Here is a 13552-nt window from a genome sequence, read left to right as displayed (position 1 = left end):
CGATTGCATTAAGTACCTCAGTCAAGTGTTCATTTTCATTGTGTCTCACAAGTGACGATGAAAGCCATTGGAAATGTTAAATTATTCACTCTAGAAGCAACGTCCACACTATTGTCGATCATAACTGGAATCCAAAACTTAATTTAACCGTCAGAATACTGAAGATCCCGTCTACCTATTCCTACGGAAGAGGGACCTGGGTACCTACCTAGTGTTACCTGTAAATCCCATATACAGAGTTCTTTGTATTGTTTTGAATCACGATTCATGATCGATCGATTATTTAAAGTGCGATGTCGAACGACATAGTGTGGATTTTGCTTCAGATTGAATCCAACATTGAGCGGGGTGACCCATGATGTGCATTGTGTACATTGACGCACTCTGTACTCACCCATGTCAATAGAAAACACCCTATGCCACATTGTCCTAAGAGATCCTGTTTGGTTTATAATACTGCACACCCAACCACTCTTATACATACATCATGGTTAGAAAAGTGACAACACATCATAATTCTGGAGATTCTAGACTTCTAGAGTGTGTGTTGAATCTTCGGAATAAATTTCCACCCAGGGAACTATGTGGCTACAAGATGATAACTAGCGGGAGATCCTCTAATACACCCAAACTTCATTAAACTCGCACCCGATCAAAAATCAAAATTAGAATACACCAACAAATCCTAATTACACTTCAAAATTTCCAGTAAAAATAATAAGGGTGGAACAAGAGGATAGTGAGAGGAATGAGTGGGATTGTTTGGGACGTCATCAAGATTTGATTTTTCACGAGTAGACACCGAAAGTTCCATCAGCAGTCATGACGATTGGGACGAATGTGGTGAGGCAGGATCGACCCAGGTCCAATGTTTGGAAAGGTAACATGGAGTATGACAAGGGGAAGGATCTGCCAGACGCGGACGGCAAGATGACAGTGCTGGAGAGTCACGGGTATACCTTGGGCACTATCATCGGTATGGGCTCCTACGCCACTGTGAAGCTAGCCACCTCCTCGCGACACTCGTGTGAAGTTGCTATCAAGATCATTTCCAAGATGCAAGCGCCCAGTGATTATCTGAAGAAGTTCTTGCCGCGCGAGGTGGAAGTGGTGAAGGGGCTGAAACATCCGAACCTGATCAAGTTCTTGCAAGCGATAGAGACCACACACCGCGTGTACATCATCATGGAGTACGCGGAGAAGGGAAGTCTACTGGATATTATACGCAAGGAGGGGTACATTGACGAGACTAGAGCGAGGAAGTGGTTCGCTCAACTAGTAGATGCCATCAACTATTGTCACGAGCGAGGGGTCGTGCATCGCGATATCAAATGTGAGAACCTTCTCATTGATGCGGACTATAACATCAAGCTGTCGGACTTTGGTTTCGCGCGGAATCATATGCGGTACCGGTCACGCCAAGGCTATGAGTCGCTGAGTGAAACATTCTGTGGGAGTTACGCGTACGCCTCGCCTGAGATTCTCAAGGGCATTCCATACTGTCCTCAGCTGAGTGACGTCTGGTCCATGGGGGTGGTTCTGTTCGCCATGGTGTTTGGACGGTTACCGTTTGACGACACCAAGTATAGTCAGCTACTTAAGCAGGTTCAGAGTAAGGTGGTGTTCCCCAAGGATCCTAACGTGTCCCCTGAGTGCAAGGCGTTGATATCGAAGATCCTCGCTCCTGTCAAGACAAGGCTTCGTATCAAGAACATCAAGGAGGATCCGTGGTTTAGGAACGGACCGAGTAGGCCGGAGTATCCCATCATGTCGGGAGATTCATTGGAGGTAGAAACGTGTTGTGCCTCGGAGGAGACAAGCTTTAGTACGGCGCAGAGTGTGGAGTCAGCATCGACTAGTGAGATGCAGTATTATAAACCAAACAGGATCTCTTAGGACAATGTGGCATATGGTGTTTTCTATTGACATGGGTGAGTACAGAGTGCGTCAATGTACACAATGCACATCATGGGTCATGGGTCACCCCGCTCAATGTTGGATTCAATCTGAAGCAAAATCCACACTATGTCGTTCGACATCGCACTTTAAATAATGGATCGATCATGAATCGTGATTCAAAACGTGATACATCGTGATACAAAGTACTCTGTATATGGGGTTTACAGGTAACACTAGGTAGGTACCCAGGTCCCTCTTCCGTAGGAATAGGTAGACCGGATCTTCAGTATTCAGACGGTTAAATTAAGTTTTGGATTCCAGTTATGTTCGACAATAGTGTGGACGTTGCTTCTGGAGTGAATAATAACATTTCCAATGGCTTTCATCGTCACCTGTGAGACACAATGAAAATGAGCATTTGACTGAGGTACTTAATGCATTCGGTCGTAACACGCCCATATCTCCCTTTCCAAGCAAGAGTCCCATCACTTTACCCTTTTAACCTTTATAGGGGCACCCCCATAACCCAGGAATCGAACGTCCCATTCAGACAAGTGTCCTATTGATTTCCCATCATATCACCCATTAGACAGAAGAGCGATACCATTGGTTCTCAGTTTAATAGCTCCCATTAAAACCCAGACAGAGTCTCGGATGAACAATTAAACGGAGTACGCATTTATATGACTCATAAAAAAAGTTCTCAGTTGTTTTTTTAAACAAGACTCATGTGGTAGGGTACTCGTATGTGAGGGGGGAGAATCAAGGGATAGAAGGGAAATTTTGTCGTGGGGGAGAGGGAGTTCAGGGGAGTTTTTTGATATAGAAGCACGGTTGGAGACGGGAGGGACTGGGATTAGAAGGGAAATTTTGTAGTGGAGGAGAGAGTCCAGTGGGGAAGTTTTCTGATGGGAAGAGAGTTAGGAGGGAAATTTTCTGAAGGAAGGTTAGGTTAGAGTCTCTAGTTTCTAGTCGTTAGAGAGTTTAGGAGGGTTCTAGCGGAGGGTTTCGGGTGGGAGAGAGAGAGAGGGGTGGGGTTTCTAATGGAGGGGAGGTTTATAAAAGTGGCAGAGGTTTTTTTTAGTGGGGAAGAGAATGGGAGGTTTTTAGAGGGGGGTAGTTCAGGGGTTACCTCTTAGGAGAGAGAGTCGGGGGGAAGGGTTCGAGGTGATGGAGGAAAGGAGTTGAGAGGGTAGGAGGACAGGGATGGAGGTGGGGGAACAGGGATGGAGTTGGGTTGGGGTGGGAATGGAATATCAATACTGATAGCGCGCGCATTTGAAAGCGAGAATCCCCCGTCAGTGCGTCAGTGGAGGAATTCCGATTTTTTCTTCGGATTAGATTTTGGGGTCGATTAGGTCTATGAGGATTCTTAGCTCTTTTTCCGTGGTTAAAGCAAAGGTCCTCAGCCAAAAATGACACCAGTAAGGTACTGGGTATAATATTCGCTCCACAAAGTGAGATTAAAATCGGTTTAAGTTTAACTCTCGGATTAAGCAATCTGATTGGTTGATTTTTAAAAATTTCAAAAACTTTAACCAAATAAATTTCTTAAACTGAGATTAAAACTTAAACGGAGTTTGAAATCACTTTGTGGCCCAGGAGGTAAATCCATATCCGTCTACCACTCTACCAGCAGGGGATTTATTTTGAATGGCACATTGCATAACTACTAATAGTTTCCAGGCGTTCATAGAAATCAAACATGCTGCTCTGTTTATTGGTTCAACTGTCCAATCAATGTTTTGTTTGTTCAGCCGGTGTGTAGTGTGTCTTGCCAAGGGCAAGGTCCTACCCCTTTCATATCCGATAAAAAAAAGAGGTTTAGTTTACTGTAGAACTCGCTCAGAGAAAAGAACCCTACGAACTTCCGAACGATGTGATGGTCCGATGAGAAACATTTTGTCCAAATTTCATCAAAATCCGAAAACCGCCTCAAACGAATACGGTGAAAAAGGAGAAGGTACATGGGTCCATGGTACACAAGTACAAAACAGACAGACTTATGTTGGGGTCGATTAGGTCTATGAGGATTCTTAGCTCTTTTTCCGTGGTTAAAGAAAGGTCCTCAGTCAAAAATGACACCAGTAAGGTACCTACTGGGTATAATATTCGGTCCACAAAGTGAGATTAAAATCGGTTTAAGTTTAACTCTCGGATTAAGCAATCTAATTGGTTGATTTTTAGAAATTTCAAAAACTTTAGCCAAATAAATTTCCTAAACTGAGATTAAAACTTAAACGGAGTTTGAAATCACTTTGTGGCCCAGGAGGTAAATCCATATCCGTCTACCACTCTACCAGCACAGGGTTTATTTTGAATGGCACATTGCATAACTACTAATAGTTTCCAGGCGTTCATAGAAATCAAACATGCTGCTCTGTTTATTGGTTCAACTGTTGTCACAAAAGATCTAACCAGGTCGCAGTGACCAAGGGCGTTTATTAAAGCCGATGGCCCTACCTGTACCAATACCAATTGGTTCAACTGTCCAATCAATGTTTTGTTTGTTCAGCCGGTGTGTAGTGTGTCTTGCCAAGGGCAAGGTCCTATACCCTTTCAGATCCGATAAAAAAAAGAGGTTTAGTTTACTGTAGACCTCACACAGAAAAAAGAACCCTACGAACTTCCGAACGATGTGATGGTCCGATGACATTTTGTCCAAATTTCATCAAAATCCGAAAACCGGCTCAAACGAATACGGTGAAAAAGGAGAAGTTACATTTTTTTTTTTTTTTTTTGAAATGACCTCAGGAATCTACCCTAGGATTTTGGTTACGTTTTTCGTGTTCACCTGGTATAAACACTCAGTACGTCTACATTATGTCGATCGACCATGGTGTAGGCGTAACTTCTTACACTATACAACATGTACCATTGTACCTACTGCAATTGCAAACCTTTTAAGCTCAATACTCCATATCTACCACTGGAAATCGGAGGAACTGGTCAACCTTTTTGAGAACTCAGCAGAAGGAAACAGGTATTTGGGGGGTAATGCTCTACCGGAACGTAAATGGCCGGGTATACATTCTCAAAGCTTGCCGAAAGGCCTCCATATTCTTGATTTTTGAACATTAAACCAGTCTTGTGAACCTGGAAGAGGACACAGAACGTGGATGCCCGGCGAAACGATCTTTATTCCCTGAACTGTGTAGAGATTCGTATAAGATTAACCCACCCTTTAGGGCATTTGCCCCCACACCTAAGCCTCAGAGTGGGCTTTTTGTGTGCCTGAAATGTGTAATTACCAATCCGGTAATCGATTGTTTCTCAAGAAGTAAAGCCCAATTTCCTCCTATTTTCAACCACAATATCATTTCACAGCACCGATCATATCATTACAATCACGTCTTATGTCCGTCCTTCTACTTAAAACACATCGAATCCGTCTCGATTTTTAGCTAAATCCCCTTTAGGGGTGAGCTATTTTATCCTAGAAGTTGTGCATTTTTTTAGCCGTCCAGCAGTTGTGAAACCTTACAGATGCAGCCCTTAGACTGGTCACACACGTTCAGGTTTGCCTGACAGGCGTCTGCCTGACGTGAGTGGCCGGCTGTAGCCTAGGGATTACCTAGTCGGATTATTTCTTGGAGGGTGGGTCAATTTGATAAGGAGAACCAAAAGGCAGGATCGACCCAGGTCCAATGTTTGGAAAGGTAACATGGAGTCGGATTATCCAAAACAGATTCTTGAGTGGAAGGTAACCACTAGGCGAAGTTAACACCGAAGAGTTCCTTTACCACCTAACCCTTAGAGCTCCTTTGTTAAGTGATCAAATTCTCAAATAAACGAGGATAAAACCACCTAACCCTTTGAGCTCCTTTGTTAAGTGATTAAATTCTCAAATAAACGAGGATAAAATTCGATGCTAAGATTGAACGATGGAACCCGCACCCTCCAGATCGCTAGGCGAGCGTTTTGACCTCTACACCACCAAGGCAGGTTAGATGGTAGGTGATCATGGATCATGTTATGCTTAATATACAGGATTAAAATTAATCCTGAAGTAATCCGACTAGGTAGGCAGGTTAGATGGTAGGTGATCATGGATCATGTTATGCTTAATATACAGGATTAAAATTAATCCTGAAGTAATCCGACTAGGTAAACCTCAAAGGTGTAGAATCCTTTAGAAGCACTTTGAGTGAGGAAATTTTTAAATCAGAGTTTTAACAAATACTTATATGTAACAAAGTTTTAATACAGTCTAGTCTTTGCCTCTATGCTGGTATCAGATCTCTACTTTTTCATGTGTTTTTGGCAAAGTTTTAATACAGTCTAGTCTTTGCCTCTATGCTGGTATCAGATCTCTACTTTTTCATGTGTTTTTGGCTCTTTTCTTTCTGCTTCCTTTTAAGTGGAAGGGTTCTCCTGTACGAGCTCTTCCACCCAACCACCAATGTTTGGAAAGGTAACATGGAGTCGGATTATCCAAAACAGATTCTTGAGTGGAAGGTAACCACTAGGCGAAGTTAACACCGAAGACTTCCTTTACCACCTAACCCTTTGAGCTCCTTTGTTAAGTGATTAAATTCTCAAATAAACGAGGATAAAATTCGATGCTAAGATTGAACGATGGAACCCGCACCCTCCAGATCGCTAGGCGAGCGTTTTGACCTCTACACCACCAAGGCAGGTTAGCCGTCGTTCGACGAGGTGAATCTATGTGTCGACTGTCGAGTCAGTGTGGACGGTTTAGTTGACATCGATCGATGGCCGATCGACTATGTGTGGACACACCTTTACAAAACAAACTCTACGCCCTCGGAGACCTTAAAATGATATACCCTTGTGTATTCCTTCCAGACTGTCTATCCTGTCAGGATGAAGAGCCGATGGTGGGCCTCTCCAAGCTCATCTTAGGGGCCAGTCTAAACTATTTGGGCCGCAAGACCGAGGCCCTTACGGCCCTGGAGTCTGTTCTGCTTGCCCGGAAGGACACGCCCACCAACGCCCCTGATGCTCACATCACCGCTTTTGCCTTGTACGAGATGGGAATCATTCTGATTCAGAATTATGAGGTAAGTTTTTACTGAAGGAACCAGCCTAGCTAGCTGGCAGTTCTTCAAAGGGTTCTCTCTGCTTTTAAAGACCAAGCACAAGTCCTCACGATTGTTGACTGCGGTTCAGGTGCAGTGAGACCATCACCCTGGTACCGGTGTAAAAAAAGATAGTCTTTTCTTTATTCTGTCATTACCATTCGGCGAAAGCTAAAACAACATCAAACGACATTACTGAAGGAAGCAATAGCGTCCCTTGGCGATTTTGCATTTTGATGAGATTACGTGCTTACTTTTCATCCCGGGTTCGATGCTGGCGAATCTGGAGATGTTAATCAGAAGATAAACTTGTGTACCAAATCCCTGACAAAATGCGTTTCTGTCCCTACAGACTCAGGAGGAAGGTCGAGCCTGTCTACTCAAAGTACAATCCTCGTTCAAAGGTTTCGACTTCGAGAGTAGGCTGTCAGTCAGAATTCACGGAGCCCTGAGGTCCATGGAGGTAAACATCGGTTTTGATAGATATTTCTTATTGGAGGTAAAGGCTAAAAAAGGAATTAAATTAATTAAGACCTTCATTCGGGGCCCTTGAGTCTGGGACCAAGACCAAATGGGAGGAGCAGGGTATTCTGTACCAAATACATAAGACCTTGTTTAGACTGCGGGAGTAAAGGGGACTTTTCAGCACCATCAAAATTCCTTCTCTTTTCAGGAGTGACCAAGAAAGCCACCTTGAGAGCGTGTTCAATAAGGTAGATCACAATCAGAAGACCCGGGTTCAAATCTTTGTGATTCGAACTTTCCACGAAGTTTTGAGGGCCATTTGGAAATACCTGTCTTAGAAGATTCACTTATCCTAATAATACAGAGTGAACACGAAAAACGTAACCAAAATCTTAGGGTAGATTCCTGAGTTTTTTTTTTTTTTGGAAATGACCTCAGGAATCTACCCTAGGATTTTGGTTACGTTTTTCGTGTTCACCTAGTATAAACACTCAGTACGTCTACATTATGTCGATCGACCATGGTGTAGCCGTAACTTCTTACACTATACAACATGTACCATTGTACCTACTGCAATTGCAAACTTTTTAAGCTCAATATTCCATATCTACCACTGGAAATGGGAGGCACTGGTCAACCTTTTTGAGAACTCAGCAGAAGGAAACAGGTATTTGGGGGGTAATGCTCTACCGGAACGTAAATGGCCGGGTATACATTCTCAAAGCTTGCCGAAAGGCCTCCATATTCTTGATTTTTGAACATTAAACCAGTCCTGTGGACCTGGAAGAGGACACAGAAGGTGGATGACCGGCGAAACGATCTTTATTCCCTGAACTGTGTAGAGATTCGTATAAGATTAACCCATCCTTTAGGGCATTTGCCCCCACACCTAAGCCTCAGAGTAGGCTTTTTGTGTGCCTGAAATGTGTAATTACCAATTCGGTAATCGATTGTTTCTCAAGAAGTAAAGCCCAATTTCCTCCTATTTCCAACCACAATATCATTTCACAGCACCGATCATATCATTACAATCACGTCTTATGTCCGTCCTTCTACTTAAAACACATCGAATCCGTCTCCATTTTTAGCTAAATCCCCTTTAGGGGTGAGCTATTTTATCCTAGAAGTTGTGCATTGTTTTAGCCGTCCAGCAGTTGTGAAACCTTACAGATGCAGCCCTTAGACTGGTCACACACGTTCAGGTTTGCCTGACAGGCGTCTGCCTGACGTGAGTGGCCGGCTTTAGCCTAGAGATTACCTAGTCGGATTGTCCAAAACAGATTCTTGAGTGGAAGGTAACCACTAGGCGAAGTTAACACCGAAGACTTCCTTTACCACCTAACCCTTAGAGCTCCTTTGTTAAGTGATCAAATTCTCAAATAAACGAGGATAAATTTCGATGCTAAGATTGAACATTGAACCCGCACCCTCCAGATCGCTAGGCGAGCGTTTTGACCTCTACACCACCAAGGCGGGTTAGATGGTAGGTGATCATGGATCATGTTATGCTTAATATACAGGATTAAAGTTAATCCTGAAGTAATCCGACTAGGTAAACCTCAAAGGTGTAGAATTCTTTAGAAGCACTTTGAGTGAGGAAATTTTTAAATCAGAGTTTTAACAAATACTCATAAGTAACAAAGTTTTAATACAGTCTAGTCTTTGCCTCTATGCTGGTATCAGATCTCTACTTTTTCATGTGTTTTTGGCTCTTTTCTTTCTGCTTCTTTTTAAGTGGAAGGGTTCTCCTGTACGAGCTCTTCCACCCAAACATATATAAACGTTCTACGCCACTGGAGAGAATAGCGTGTCTCATTTATAAAGACCATGGAACGAGGAAGAACAAAGATTGACATAAAAGTGAAAGGAGCCGAAAGAAGGGTGGAGAAGGAGGAGAAAGTGGGAAAAGGGAAAAAGAGGAGGAAGGTCCAGGGGGAGGAGAACGTGGGAAGGGGGAGAAGAGGGAGGATAAAGTGGGAAAAAAGAGAAATTAACAAATTTGATAATTGCCCACCTAAGATGCAATCTAAGAAGCAACATGTAAGAAGGATCTCAGGTAGCAAGATAAGAGATTAAGTGTCTCATTTATAAAGACCATGGAACGAGGAAGAACAAAGATTGACATAAAAGTAAAAGGAGCCGAAAGAAGGGTGGAGAGGGAGGAGAAAGTGGGCAAAAGGGAAAAAGAGGAGGAAGGTCCAGGGGGAGGAGAACGTGGGAAGGGGGAGAAGAGGGAGGATAAAGTGCGAATAGAAATAATTGAAATTGTATCAAAATAAGTGCACGAAAGTGCGTTAAGTTTTATTTACAAGTGGTAGATGATAATTATTTGATTATTTATCAGAAAAGTAAAATTATCTGAGTTACAGGTAGGAGGAGAAAGTGGGAAAAAGGAGAAAGAGGAGGAAGGTCCAGGGGGAGGAGAACGTGGGAAGGGGGAGAAGAGGGAGGATAAAGTGGGGAAAAAAGAGAAAGTAGGAAGTGGGAGAAGAGGGGGGGAAAGCTGTAGAGGAGGAGACGAGAGAGGGAGGAAAGAGAAGAGAAGGGTGATGCCTGTGCGAGAAAGATAAAAATGGTAGGAGTGTGGCAGGGAGAGAAAGAAGAGAGAAGAGGGACGACAAAAAAGGAAAAGAATAAAAAGAGACATAACTAGAGAAGAAGGAGAAAGCAAGGGAAAAAGATAAACAAGGGGAACGACCGCATTACGAATATAGGAGAAAAGGAGCAGAGAGAGAGAGAGAGAGAGAGAGAGGAAAAAATTGGAAAATATAGAGGTTAAAATAAGACAAAAAGAGACGAATATAGGGGGAATAGAGAATGAGGGAAGAAATGAGAAAAGATCAGGTACAGGCAGAAATAAGAAAGGATTAGATGCAGGCAGAAATAAATAATCATAGTTATTTTCACAATTTTATAAGAAGAAAAAAAGGTCCAATATGGAGGAAGGAAAGAGAGAAAATAATAAGGAAATTATTTGGGTAAGTAAGAGGGAGAGAGAGAGAAACAAGGAGAAGGGTGTGAATGAGAAAGATGGAAAGAGAGCGAAAGCGAAGGATAGGATAGATGGAGAAAGGGGAAGAAGTGGAAGCATAGATGGAGAGAGAGAGAGAGAGAGAGAGAGAATATAGTTGGATTCAATCTGAAGCAAAATCCACACTATGTCGTTCGACATCGCACTTTAAATAATCGATCGATCATGAATCGTGATTCAAAACGATACAAAGTACTCTGTATATGGGGTTTACAGGTAACACTAGATAGGTACCCAGGTCCCTCTTCCGTAGGAATAGGTAGACGGGATCTTCAGTATTCTGACGGTTAAATTAAGTTTTAGATTCCAGTTATGTTCGACAATAGTGTGGACGTTGCTTCTAGAGTGAATACTTTAACATTTCCAATGGCTTTCATCGTCACCTGTGAGACACAATGAAAATGAGCATTTGACTGAGGTACTTAATGCATTCGGTCATAACATGCCCATATCTCCCTTTCCAAGCAAGAGTCCCATCACTTTATCCTTTTAACCTTTATAGGGGCATCCCCATAACCCAGGGATCGAACGTCCCATTCAGACAAGTGTCCTATTGATTTCCCATCATATCACCCATTAGCCAGAAGAGCGATACCATTGGTTCTCAGTTTAATATAGCTCCCATTAAAACCCAGACAGAGTCTCGGATGAACAATAAAACGGAGCACGCATATATATGACTCATAAAAAAAGTTCTCAGTTGTTTTTTTAAACAAGACTCATGTGGTAGGGTACTCGTATGTGAGGGGGGGGAATCAAGGGATAGAAGGGAAATTTTGTCGTGGGGGAGAGGGAGTTCAGAGGAGTTTTTTGATATAGAAGAACGGTTGGAGACGGGAGGGACTGGGATTAGAAGGGGTGGTTCTAGAGATAGAGCGATCAGTGTGTGAACTATGAAATGTGAAATGTGAATGAGTGAATGGATCTCGTTCTTATAATATAAGAAGTCAGCCGTTCCGAGAACGAACCTCATCCCTTCCGAATGAAATCCGCCCCGGGCGGGAATCGAACCTGCAACCCAGCGCTTACAAGGTAGACGCTCAACCGTCCAAGCTAACTAGGCTGGCCGAACAGGACAAAGTCTGCTCTGAAACATCAATTCCAAATATTTGATTGGCCAAAATTTAATTTGACCTTACGTTATGGTCTGACCTAGATCTGTGAGATCGGTGGAACGTTTGTGGCGGAAAATTCTTCCGACTGTCTCGTCTGATATTTCTGCGGGAACTAGAAGTCGGAAGTTTTTTCCGCAACACACATTCCGGCGGTCTGTCCGACAGTCGGCGCGTAGTCACTGCCGGCCTATCGTCATTTTGCCGCCAGCATTGGAACGGACAGGTAAAGTATAAATAAGCACAGACAACAGACAAGCTCTGTATCCCAACCCGTGTGCGTCCAGCCTACCCCAGCATGCCACTGACATTGCGTACAGTGTTCCTACCGACTTGTTTGTTGTGAAGCGTTTCTCTGTTTGGAGGTGGGTCAGTAACTCAGTACACTCTCAAAGTCTCGACTTCTCAAGCAGACGAGGTTTTATCAAATTTGTTTTGCGTTCTCGAATTATAAAACTCGGAAATTTCAATAATATTCTAATCACAATAAATAATTAATTAATTGAATTCTATTATTGTTATTATTATTATTATTATTAAAAACGTCAGCATAATTTTGATTTTTTTAACGTAAGGAAAAAAAAGAAAAAGAAACACTATATCTACTCAGATGCTCCAGGTTATGTGTATAGTGAACATAAATATTGTACCTACATTATGCACGATTCTACACAGGTATACAAAAACCTAGGGATCTATGTAGGTAGGTAAACCTATGTATTTACAAGTGAGTACTGAGTAGGTACATAAATCTAGGTAAGGTAGGTACATGAACCTAGGTAATCTACATAAACCTAGGTAGGTAACGTATGTGCATAAAAATAAATCATTCAGAGCAGGCCAGAACACCCAAGAATCTGGTCTGCCATATTTTGCCGTTGTCTTCAAAAGCTGTCGTTCTTCGGGAGTGAGGTAAGTTGTGTGCCTTATTGTTGTGTTTGTAAATTTGTTTTTGTGTCTGAAGGAGCGCCCCTTTTTGAAAATAATGTGCCCTTTTTGTAATGGGTTTAATTGCCTATTAGGTATAACTTTTTTGTGGGTTTGTTTAGGGAGATTGAGTCAAAATATATTATGCAATTGTGTTGTGATTTTGTAAATATTCGGGGTTGTAAATATTAGTTGAGGAACGCATTTTAAACAAATTGTAGGTATCCTCGTAAAATCATAAACGCTTTTACTAAATTTTACTTAAGTTTTTCGTTACTTTGTAATAAATTGTTTAGGGTTTGACTGAACTGGGAGAGCGGTTTAAAAGCTACCCTCTAATAAATCAGTGTTTAAACACGGTTCAAGTTTAAATCTTGGATTAAGCAAATCTGATTGGTTGAAAAATTTGAAATCAACCAATCAGATTACTTAATCCAAGAGTTGGACTTAAACCGAGTTTAAACCCTGATTGTGGCCCCGGGCATAAGGGTTTATGGTACTTGCCTTTTTATGTTTGTTTGTAGTTTTGCTTGGGAGTTTCATTCAAATGTTGAACTTTTTGTTTTGTAAATGTTTGAGTTTCGTCATAATGAACTAACGTTTTTTTATTAAAGTAGGTACTTTTATACTTATAGCTACCGTAAAAGAGTAGCTATAAAAGTACCTACTTTGTATGTATAATCCTATACTTTTCCTTCACATGATGTAGCTACTTAGGGATTAGTCAAATCGTGACATTTCTGTAAATGTTTGGATTGTTCTAGTTTTTTTTTTTTTTTTTTTTTTTTTTTTTTTTTTTTTTTTTTTTTTTTTTTTTGTACAAACGCGTTTTCCCTTACGTTTGAAAAAATATTGTTTTTTTTTTTCTTTTTTTTTATCAAGTGTTAACATTTTCCTCATTAAAAAAAGGTACCTACTCTACCTACTTGGACGCTAAGTATAGGTAAACGTTTTTCATTATCTATTATTGTTATTATTATTATTATTAAAAACGTCAGCATAATTTTGATTTTTTTAACGTAAGGAAAAAAAAAGAAAAAGAAACACTATACCTATCTACTCAGATGCTCCAGGTT

At 41.6% G+C, this 13552-nt stretch overlaps 1 protein-coding gene and 1 pseudogene across 1 annotated transcript; both read left to right on the top strand.

The window, feature by feature from the left end:
* Nucleotides 1-586: 586 nt before the first annotated feature.
* LOC103509379 lies at nt 587-1908 on the top strand (annotated as a pseudogene).
* Nucleotides 1909-6712: 4804 nt separating this feature from the next.
* LOC103509369 (tetratricopeptide repeat protein 39C-like) lies at nt 6713-7731 on the top strand. The gene is made up of 3 exons (XM_008473983.3): nt 6713-6923; nt 7294-7404; nt 7615-7731. Exons 1-3 carry the CDS (start codon nt 6738-6740, stop codon nt 7618-7620), a joined length of 303 nt encoding a protein of 100 aa, XP_008472205.1. The 5' UTR covers nt 6713-6737; the 3' UTR covers nt 7621-7731.
* Nucleotides 7732-13552: the final 5821 nt, after the last annotated feature.

Source organism: Diaphorina citri, unplaced genomic scaffold (assembly GCF_000475195.1).
Source record: "Diaphorina citri unplaced genomic scaffold, Diaci psyllid genome assembly version 1.1 scaffold23, whole genome shotgun sequence".
NCBI lineage: Eukaryota > Metazoa > Arthropoda > Insecta > Hemiptera > Psyllidae > Diaphorina > Diaphorina citri.
Note: the sequence above shows the minus strand (reverse complement) of the source record. Positions and strands in the feature narration are given on the sequence as shown.

Coding starts and splice junctions, on each gene's coding strand:
- LOC103509369 (XM_008473983.3), top strand. CDS start 6,738: ATGGTGGGCCTCTCCAAGCTCATCTTAGGGGCCAGTCTAAACTATTTG. Junction 6,924..7,293: donor TTCTGATTCAGAATTATGAG/GTAAGTTTTTAC, acceptor CTGTCCCTACAG/ACTCAGGAGGAAGGTCGAGC.